The following is an 11202-nucleotide window of genomic DNA, read 5'->3' as shown; positions in this document are numbered from 1 at the left end:
CAAAGTACCTTTACCAAACCAATATTGATGTCATGTTTCAAGGTCGTATAGTTTAGGAGTTATTGAAAATTATAACTGAAAAATTAATACATTCAAGTTCAAACAAAATTTACATCTGATGCTAAAAAAACTGCAAGCAGTTGTATATTTCACTTAAACTGAACAAGACAATTTCATGGAAGTTTAAGCTCAAGGCCAACATTACACATGAAACTTCTTCACACAACTTGGTTAAATTTATGCGCTGCAAGTTGCATATTGTTTGTGCAACTAAACCGTTAAACTAATACAATCAAAACAACAGCCAATGAGATTTTCCAGAACCATATAAATAGAACGTCTGCTGAAAGCCCAACAGAACAGAATGAGTCAGATTTGCAGAGTGATGTGACATCAAACGACAGGTATGCTCTGACTGGATGTTGCATGAACCTTGTTCCATCAAGTTGAAACAGTTTCAACTTGATGTAACCAAATTTCTCGCAATGTTTCATTTAATTGCAAGGGCTGATACACAATGCAACTCTGATGAAACTCAGTTGCATGCGACTAAGTTGTGTGGAAGTTTCATGTGTAATGTCGGCGTTAAGCTGTTAGTCTTTGTGTGAGCAAATACCTAGTGAGCAAGACAAAGAGTCTGATTTGTAGCTGACCATTACCTTTGATCTCACTGTGGATGGGGTTTAAAAAAACGTAATTAAAAATATCTTGTGTTATGTTTTTAATTTCTAAAGAGACAGAAAATGCCAGCTTCACAGTGTTAAGTACATTAACGCCACTACAGAATACAGCAACTTGGCACATAACTTAAGTAACCGACAGATATCACAGAAAATTGAATCAGTTCATCTGGACGTTTACTGAGCGAGAACCGTTCCATCACTCATCTAAGAGACCTCTTCAGTCTCAACTGACTGCAGGTATCCCCACCCTTATAAAGAGGGCTGGGCATCGTTTGGATTTTAATGATTCTGATTCCGATTCAGCTTTTCGAGTCTGGTTCTTAACAATTCTCGATTACAGTTCTTTGAGAGGCGGGGTCAAAACAGGTCACATGCCTATTTCACAGAAGAAAAATCTATTCAAAAAAAAACTTTATACAAGCCATTTTGTTTTAAGAATGGATCATTCATGTGAATGTCTCAATCTTATATTTACATTAAAACAACTGTCTTCATACATGAAGATGAAGAAATAAAGACACAGCCACACCCTGGTCCAGACTACCAGGTATTAAACTCCTTAAATTAGAAACAGTTCTTGTTCAGAAAAATGAGCATATCTGCCTTCTCAGGCTGTATACGCAAGCGTTCATCACAGAATACACACATTTCAGTAACTGCATACAGTTTATAGCAATTCGCTCATGTATAAGCTGTTTGTTGTCTCGCTGTTGCGAATAAGACAAGTGTTACATATTTTCCCTTACCCATTTGCGACGAGGCACTGCGTGCCATTTGCTCAGGGGTGGCTGAAGAGGACGCCGAGGCAGGAGATGGAGACCGGCGCAACATGTCAAACATGGTACACTGGTTAATTTGTACACCGTGTAGGCGAAGGTGTTTGGCTATATTTGTTGTGCATCCCCCCTTGCACGAAATAATTTTGCCACAGGCGTTTTGGCGTTGTGCCACCGTGCCAACCCTTCATTTTTCAAGGCTAAATGAAGCCACACTTTCAACCACCGCTTGCTCTGGTCCATGATGGCGCACATTTAATTTGCGGCGGCGGGAACTAAGGAAGCTGCACGCCGCCACCACGGAAACCGAAATGAACTTTAGCGCGAGTGAAATTTATTTAGGAACTGATAGGCAGAATCGAAATGTGAATTTCTTAATGATTCCTTTGGAATCAAAATTTTGGAACCGGTTCTCGATGCCCAACCCTACTTATAAGCATTTTTTTTTACTTATTGATCATGCATAAATACATAACTGACAGATACATTCCAGAGGGGACAGCCCTCTCTATATAATTAAAAATGCCTCCCCCCTCATAAATTCTTGTAATCTTTATTCTTTGCACTTGATTTTCATAGTGCAGTCTTCACAGTTTAGGTACTGCAGCAGATCCTCCCCTCTCAGATTATGACCTACATATATGACCTACATTTTCTGGGCTCTCTCCTCCACATAGAGCTGCATCTGTTAAAGAAAAGAATGCAAGACATGATCAAAAACACAAATAGGTAAGAAGTATTTCATTAGAAAATAAGTATTCTTTCATTTTCTATCAATAAATTGAATTGTTTTTTTGTCAAAAAAAAAAAAATCTCAAAGCTGTAATCCTAAAAATTTTCATTTTTGCTTTATACCTGCTGATACTTATGGACACCCTAGTAATTGTGTAAGTAGCCTAATCCAAATCCAAGAGATGAAATGATCCGAACCAACAAACAAAATAAACACGGGTAAATCTGGGTCTAGAAATGCATCTGTTGGTAAAGGTTTTGACTGATTTTTTTCCAAGTTTGATTTGGCATGCCATCCCTTGTTTTGCACAACATATATAAATATGTTGCATTTCCTCTTCACACTGGCCACTACCTGTAATCTGTCATCCCCATTCCCGTTTTTAAATTGACATACTCTAAGACAGTGAGAAGCCAGCTGCAGTCCTTTTGTGTTCCCACACTAGAAACCTTCTCAAGTAGTGTCGTGTGTTCAAGGCTCAAATCTTCAGGTTTTTAGCTACTATGTTACCTCGACCCACAATCTGCATATGTACTTGAATGTAACGGTCTTGTCCTGGGAGAAAGTGTTCGACTCATTTTGTTTAAATTTGCTACTTCGTGTTACACAGACCCACAATCTTCAAGAAATTAAAGTGTATTTAATTATATTCGAATTAGTGCTGTTTAATTTAATTAAGTGCTTTTCCTGTGGGTTTTCCCTGGTCAAGTCAAGTCAAACTTTATCTATATAGCACATTTCATACATGGGGACACGATGAAATTCAGTCTACACTTGGATATGGACACACACACTTGCTTGACCCCTACAGTGAGGGGGTCCTGGGGCTCTTATTCTGGGGGGGGCATTTTCCTAACATGGTTTGGGTCCACTTGTCTCCTTAGAGAGAAGAATCACTGCAAATCAACATAAAGTTATTCTGAGTGATCACCTTTATCCTATGATGAAATATTTGTATCCTGACAGGAGTCTTCGCTTAAAGGATGACAAGCTTCCATCCACAGGGTACGAGGGGTCACTGAATAGTTTGATGAGTATGAAAATTATGTAAAACATATGCTACGGCATTCACAGTCACCAGATCTCAACCTAATTTAACATCGATGGGAGATTTTGGACCGACGTATAAGACAGCACTCTCTACCATCATCATCAAAACACCAAATGGGGGAATATCTTTTGAAATAACAGTGTTCCATCCCTCCAGTAGACTTCAGAGACTCATAGACTCTATGCCAAGGAGCACTGAAGCTGTTCTGGAGGCTCATGGTGGCCCAAAGCCTTACTAAGACACTTTATGTTGGTTTTTCCTTGATGTTTGTTTTTCCGTACCTCAGGTCCTGGTCCTTGGTCCTCTACTTTTCTTTACTTTTCACCTCTTGGCCAAATTATACACAATCATGGAATACATTTCCACTGCTATATGGATGATACTCAGTTTTATGTGCCTATAAGGGCTGATGATCGTACTTGAATTACTAATTTAGAGGCCTGCTTGGCTGCTGGGAAAATTTGGATGTCACTAAATTTTCTGATTTTAAATTTGGACAAAATTGATATGTTGGTTGTTGGCCCAGCTAGAAATAGACACCAATTTGATCATGTAACAGTAATGCTTGAAAACTCTGTGATTTCACAGAGTGTGGCAGCCAAAAATCTTGGTGTTACATTTGATCCAAGCTTTTCCTTTGATAAGCACATTATAAAGAAATCACCAAGACTGCCTTTTTTCACTTTGTAACATAGCTAAAATTCAGTCTTTCCTGTCCCTGGCTGACACAGAGACTCTAATATGTGCATTTGTTTCATCCAGACTTGATTACTGTAATGTTCTGTTTTCAGGTCTGCCACGTGCTAGTACTAAAAATCTTCAGATTTTTGCTGCCAAATGCTGCAGCTAGAATCTTAACTAAAGCTAGAAAACTTGACCATATTACACCAATTCTTGCCTCCCTTCATTGGCTTCCTATCCATGTTAGATCAGACTTCAAGGTGCTTCTGCTGACTTATAAAATCCTAAATGGGCTTGCCCCATCATACCGGTCTGATCTCCTTAAACTGTACAGTCTATCTCGAGCTGTCCACTCTCAAAATACAGGGCTCCTATGTGCACCCAAAGTTAAAAAGAAGTCAGCTGGTGGCAGGGCCTTTTCCTATTGGGCTCCGTTCTTGTGGAATAATCTGCCTGCTTCGATCAGACAATCAGAGTCTGTTGAATCCTTTAAATTCAAAATTAAACTAATTTTTCTGCCTTAACCTACAATTAGATGCCTTTATATTGAGTACTTCATGACCTATACTGCATGGCGGGTCGGTTTCTGTCTCGATGAATTTATCAAGCACTGTTCTGCCAGTGAGATTAGAGTATAGATTACTGCAACTGTTCTCTTCTCTCTCACATCTTCCTCTCTCTCTGAATGTCTTTTCCCATCTTTTCTCCCATGTATGTGAATAGTGTGATGTGAGTCTCCCCTGTCTGCAGGTGTAGTCTGTCCTCCTCCTTGGTCTCCATAATGATGATGGTCGCCACCTGGGTGCCGCTTGGCATCTTCTTCATCACATTCTTTATATATCTTATGAATCCATAAAATTTTGTTATCCTGTTTCAATGTTATATCCCTCTCTCTCTCCAATGTGGGACTGATGTCTTTTCTTCTCCCGTGTATGTGAATGGTGTGATGTGAGTCTACCCTGTGTGCATGTTTAGTCTGTCCTCCTGCCAGGTCTACATGGTGATGGTGGTCGCGAGGCTCAGTTCCTAGGCTGTTATGGTGGTATCTGGACGCTACTTGGCATCCTCCTTATCACATCCATCATATATCTTATAAATCCATTATAATTCTGTTATCCTCTTTCAATGTTGTATTCTTTAAATTGTGTTCTATTCTGCACACACAATGTCCATTGCATGTCTGTCCATCTTGGGAGAGATCCCTCCTCTGTTGCTCTCCCTGAGGTTTCTTCACATTTTTCTCCCTGTTAAAGTTTTTTTTTTAAGGAGTTGTTCCTTTGCCAATGCGAGGGTCTAAGGACAGGATGTTTTATTGCTGTAAAAAAACCCTGAGGCATACTTGTAATTTGTGATATTAGGCTTTACAAATAAAATTGACTTGACTTGAAGTCACCCATCTGTGTCTGTTATAATATTTCTTTATAATTCTTTTTTTATTCATTTTTATTTTATATTTCTTTTTTCTTTATATGCCTTTTGTAAAGTACTTTTAATAATGTTTTTATATGAAATATGCAATACAAATAAACTCGCCTGGCAGCTTTGATAAAAAAGTTCAAGACAATGAGCTTTAAAGGTGCTATACAAGAAATTCAGCCCCAGCATCTCAGTCCAAAACAAAACAAACCTCCCCTCTCCCTTCACGTTCCTCCCCCCTCCCTTCACATTCTTGGCCATTATTTTGTTGGATGGTATATTGATTTTTACAGTATAGAGTTATTCTATTAATATTAATATCGTATTCAGCTTGGTAAGGAGCTACTTCTTCGATCTGCCAAGTGACCTAAACCCATGTAATGTAATTATTAGCTTGCTAGCTATCCTGGTAACGCTAGCTACCTCAAATGCACTAAACATGCACACACGATGCACTGGCATGCACGCACAATCTACTAACATGCACGTGCAATGTGCTAACATGCATGCATGGCCGGACCGGCTCCCAAAACGAAGAACAGAGAAACTCGGATTACAACGTACACAGAGGGACTGTGACTTCATTCTCTGCTCAGGACGCCACACAGGACGCCATACTCCACTATCTCTTTACATAGCAAATAGTTTTTTGCTGCTATATTAATGTTCTAAATCTCAAATACAACAACTTTAAAGTTGATGTTAAGCTTACTTTTACTATATCAGATGTCATAGTCTTCAGTGGTATGAGTCGAGGCTCCTGCATGTGGACTTCTTGCTCATCTGCCACTATCCATGGAAAATCCTGGAAAAGGATTGTTGTATGGATATTTATTGCATGTTCATGTGTTAAATAGACAAGAATCTTGATCTGTAGATTCACAATACAATCAAATGTGTAATATGTAAAATTTCACCTTAATGACTTGAACCTTCTCCATATTACGTGTAGCAGCCTCTCTGGTATGCACCAACACTGTAAATGAACAACCTATGAAAAGGAGAACAATCATTAATTCAAAGTGTATACTTAACTTTTTTTAATATATTTTTCACAGACATATACAACCATCATACAGTTTCTTCTACAAACTGTTAAAAAAACAGTCTGAGGGTAATTAGCTCACATGACCAGACATCGTTTATATCCTTGACAATTATACATCAAGTAGCTTAACCAACATCAACGACGGTGACTTGTATGAGCACGAACAGGATAATATAGAACTAGTTCACGACAAACAAGACAAAAACGACAACCACCAAACAGTACAAAAAAAGAAAAAGTAAAGAGGAAAAAAAGGGGTAAGCCCTGTACAGCCAACATTAAGACTGGAAGTTCCTAATGATGTAATGACAAGCTATAATACAAGAAAACCCACACTGTGTAAAGGATGATTTATTCGCTAAGACATAGGGACCAGTCAGATATAGTATTCAAACATGGGTGGTTCAGAGTCCCAAGATAAGCAGTCAAAACAAGCCTCATACACTGGTAAATGTACCTTCTCTCCAACGTAGTCTACATGTCATCCGTTCATATGAAGCCATTTTATTCGACAATGTATTCTTACAACGAATTGTAGTCTTACAATGAATTTGTTCTCTGCATTTAACCCATCCTATTGTACAGGAGCAGTGTGCAGCTGCAGAGCCCACTCCTCCTATACATTACACATTAATTGTAATACTGCATTACACATTAATTCAATCCGCTCTTTAAAAGTGGACATAGATTTCCAGTGATGTAAATTTATTCTACAACCAGTAACCATGGCTAACCGAAACCACAACCTTCCGTGTTTTGACAATTTAATACAGCTTGGTAATAATCCAAATAGACATAGGGTGGGGGATTTGCTCATGTGCATTCCTAACATCTTATTAAAGAAAAAAAAGCAATCTCTTTCCACATATTTTCTGTTTTTTCACAAAAGTATAACAGGTGAACAAGAGTCCCACCTTCTTACCGCATCTTCAGCATGAGTCATTGCCCTTTAGTTCAAGAAGTTTTACCAATTTACAGGGGGTCCAGTAACTTATATTGATTAACTTATAACGCATTAGCTGAGATTGCACTTCATATGAATAGGTATGCCAAGAAGCTATAAGGTTCTTTCAAGACTCATCTGGGTTTTCTAGTCTCACCTATAGTGGCCAACTTGTTTAAGGAGGAGGTGGAAGAGGGATCTGATGTCCTGTTCAGGGACACCACCTAGCCATTGGTTCAGATTTGTGGACGACACCTGGGTTAAAACTAAATCTTAGGACATAGCCCATTTCACCGACCACATTAACTCTGTAGACAAACATATCAAGTTCACCAGAGAGAATGTGAAAAATGACAGGTTAGCCTTCTTAGACTGAAATTGTAATTGGTGATGGGGGACATTTGATTGTTGATGTTTACTGTAAACCAAGACATACTGATCAGCACTTCATCAAAGCCAGGAAGACGCCCAAACAGTGCACCTGCCGATCAAAGGGAGGAGGACAACAGCTGCCCAAGTGTAAACCAGTGGTGATTCCGTATGTAGCGGGAGTGTCAGAAAAGTTGAGATGCATATTTTCCAAACATCGCATCTCAGTTGCTTTCAAACCCCAAAACATGCTGAGGCAGAAATTAGTCCACCCCAAGGATCGAATCCCCCGGCACAAACAGCAATATAGTGTACGCTGTTAAGTGCCGCGAGGATTGGTGTGCCTTGTACATCAGGGGAACCAAACAGACACTGGCCAAGAGGATGGCACAACACAGGAGAGCTAACAAGTCAGGCCAGGATTCCGCAGTCTACACCCATCTACAAGCCAGTGGCCACTCTTTCAAGGATGAGGATGTGCACATCCGTGATAGGGAGGAATGCTGGTTTGAATGGGAAGACAAAGAGGCCATCTATGTGAAGAGGGAACGACCATCCCTGAACCAAGGGGGGGGGGCTAATCTGTCACCATTTTACAATGCTGTGAATGCAACCATTCTCAAATCCTCTTTGAATAAGTATACATTACCACTGAAACTCTAGTTAATGCTCATGGCAATTTGCATATGAAACCGATCGCTTTCAGTCATTATGCCACTGTATTGTTCAAAAGGGTGGGGACACCCGCAGTCAGTTGAGACTGAAGAGGTCACTCAGATGAGTGATGAAACATTTCCCTCTCAGTAAACGTTGTGTCCTGATGAACTGACTCAACTTTCTTAATTGCTATAAAGTTACAGATAGACAGCTAGATAGTGACATGCAATATCAGCAAGCTAATGATAGGCACTGGTGTATGAAAATTATTCATGCAAAACAGCCACAAGTAAGATCATAGAAATCAAAAAGTGAAATTATTATCCAAAGGAGTTGAATCAAGTGCAACTGGACTTGGTATATATCAGTGAAGACGTTTCGCCTCTCTGACTAGACGTGCCTTTCTGACGAGACGAAGAGGCGAAACGTCTTCACGGATATATACCAAGTCCAGTTGCACTTGATTCAACTCCTTTGGATAACCATGACCTGGATGAATGAGAACATTCACAGACAAGTGAAATTATTCTTTCATCTTTGCACAGATCTTAATTGCAATTAAGATAAAGGATCTAAAATGTGCAATGTCCTAGCTGATCCTTTAAAAGGGCTTACTCAAAATGAGTATCAGCACTGTTGAAGCATTTTCAAACACAGTCATAAATAAATGAGAGTGGACGGTTGTAGCTTTGTACTTCCCAGGTAGGTATAGATTTTAATATTACCTGGTGGGTTATTATTTAGAACAGCGTCACACACACTGATCTTCAGGATGAATGCTCTCAGTAGCTGCTCTACATGTGACAGCAATTTGTCAGAGCTGTAACACCAAAACCATATGAATGTTAGTGACAATAATAATCCCTTAAAATTTATATCACCAATCACTTAAGAGAGCTAGCAACAAGTTAAAAATAGTGCTTACATCACACAAACTATCATTAATTATTGGGGCAAGGCTCCTGAAATATTAGCACAACTTTTAACTAGTCACTAGGTAGGTAGACCACTGAAGCCTAAATTAATGTGCTCAAGATGTGTTCACTTAAAATTAACAGCCTGGAGTCTTAATACAAGGAGAAACAACATATGAATGCTTAATAGGAATAATGATTTCATTTTGAAACTGCTGAATAGATCCGAGTTGTTTATGGGGTTTGTTAATATTGGAGTAAAACATGCACAGACTTGGAAGTCCAACACTACTTTTTAGATGCCAAGCTAGATCTGTTAGCAAAAACTTAAAACCAGTACGTTATAAAAAGAAGGGCAAACCTGATGGACAAAAGTGGAGGCTGGAAGATCTCAAAGACAAATCTTTCTACTGGATGGTGCTCTTTGTCCATGATGACAACCACTACCCTCTCGGCATCATTCTGAGGGGGATATGGAAAACTTAAATTCTTTTAAAAAGATCAGTGGTATCGATTTTCTCTGTATTAAATCAATACCCACCTTTTCAATGAGTGGCTTAACACAGTGAAGCGTATCTTGAATGTACTGATTCAGCTCTGGATGACACGACATCTAGAAAATAAATCCAAACAGCAGTTGGATGGTGGATAGAACAGTACCCCGAAAAATGGGAGAAACCGTTATAGTTGTAAAACTGATAAGTAATGTCTTTGTACCTGCACTGGTACGTTGTATTTCTTTCTCTTCTGAAATATCCCAGAGGGGTATACTTCCCGAACATATAAAATGAGATGAATAGCAACTTCCAGGAATTCACACAGAATGTCAGCCACAACTGCGAAAAAAGCAACATTATGGAGTTACGCAGCTGAAGCACTTGAAATAACTATGGAAGTCTGAAGTCGCTAGTTAGGTTTAAATCATGTAGATAGAATTTGCCAACCCACAAGAGAATGATAATGCGTTTTCTTCAAGCTCTTACCATTTACAACTTACCTTGACCAAAGTTAAGGTCCTGTCTGGTCAGAGTAGCCATTCTGGCGTGAAAAGACAGGCCACCGCCTTAGCAACAAAGAAAGGTTACGATAGCTTAACAGCGAACCCGGTTATTCAGCTGAAATCCCTCCACCGGCTTCCTCTCGGCTTCAGCAACGCCGACACGTCGCTAACGGAATGGAAACCCCGGAACGCCGTGGACATCGAGGTTAATTTACTTTTCTTATACTGACGACAGTGAACCGCAAGCCGAAACGTCATGTTTTAACGATAACTTCTTTTAATCGCTTCATTGCCCATCGACTTGTTTACATGTACGTACGTTGCCACCGTCCATTAATGATGACGTAGCATGGCACGCAGTTGCGTCATATGGTTTATTGGCGGGTCGCAACAACGCGAGAGCTGACGCTAATTAATAGGAAACGTGCATCTTCTGAATTAATTTTAATGTTATGTTTGACAGATTGTTGTCAACAATGTTAATCAATGGGACATATTAAGATAATAAAGACCTTTACGTCAAATGTATATGCCCGTGTAGTTACATACCTTCCAACCCCCCTGTTTTTCCTGGGGTTTTCCCGTATCCCCTCCCCCGCTGTCCTCTCGCTTTGTAATTTCCCCCGTGAATTCCCCGTATGTTGCCCCTATTGCCTGCAGCTGGCCAGAATAAGACTTGTCAAGTGTTTACCGAGAGCCTTGTTTCAGCGCTGTGCCAGTGCTGGAGAAACTCTAGAGTCGAGCTGCCAGTAAAAACCCTGATGGCAGCTGAGCCACCCACTCCAGTAAAGCAGGTGGCAGCATGCAGAAGGTATCAGGACCTCTTCCCTGCTTTCACAAATCGAGAGCTGGCAGCGTCACATTCCTGAGAGCTGGAAGCGTGTTTTTTTTTACCTCCCTCACCCGCACTCTGGCAAGACACGCCCCTACT

The 11202-nt window shown here is 39.9% G+C and overlaps 1 protein-coding gene across 1 annotated transcript; it reads right to left on the bottom strand.

Annotated features, from left to right (window-relative positions):
* Positions 1-606: 606 nt before the first annotated feature.
* mad2l2 (mitotic arrest deficient 2 like 2) lies at positions 607-10591 on the bottom strand. The gene is made up of 8 exons (XM_056274086.1): positions 10269-10591; positions 9989-10107; positions 9813-9884; positions 9633-9733; positions 9083-9177; positions 6258-6331; positions 6053-6145; positions 607-2144 (listed from the first exon to the last, which is right to left on the bottom strand). The coding sequence occupies exons 1-8, from the start codon at positions 10306-10308 to the stop codon at positions 2106-2108; spliced, it is 633 nt and encodes a 210-aa protein (XP_056130061.1). The 5' UTR covers positions 10309-10591; the 3' UTR covers positions 607-2105.
* Positions 10592-11202: the final 611 nt, after the last annotated feature.

The sequence above is a fragment of the Lampris incognitus genome, chromosome 2, assembly GCF_029633865.1.
Source record: "Lampris incognitus isolate fLamInc1 chromosome 2, fLamInc1.hap2, whole genome shotgun sequence".
NCBI classification, from domain to species: Eukaryota; Metazoa; Chordata; class Actinopteri; order Lampriformes; family Lampridae; genus Lampris; species Lampris incognitus.
Note: the sequence above shows the minus strand (reverse complement) of the source record. Positions and strands in the feature narration are given on the sequence as shown.

Excerpts from the sequence above, each read along its gene's own strand:
- mad2l2 (XM_056274086.1), bottom strand. The coding sequence starts at position 10,308 with ATGGCTACTCTGACCAGACAGGACCTTAACTTTGGTCAAG. Across the intron at positions 9,178-9,632 it reads CCTCCACTTTTGTCCATCAG|CTCTGACAAATTGCTGTCAC; the intron begins GTTTGCCCTTCT and ends TTGGTGTTACAG. Across the intron at positions 6,332-9,082 it reads TCTAAATAATAACCCACCAG|GTTGTTCATTTACAGTGTTG; the intron begins GTAATATTAAAA and ends TCCTTTTCATAG.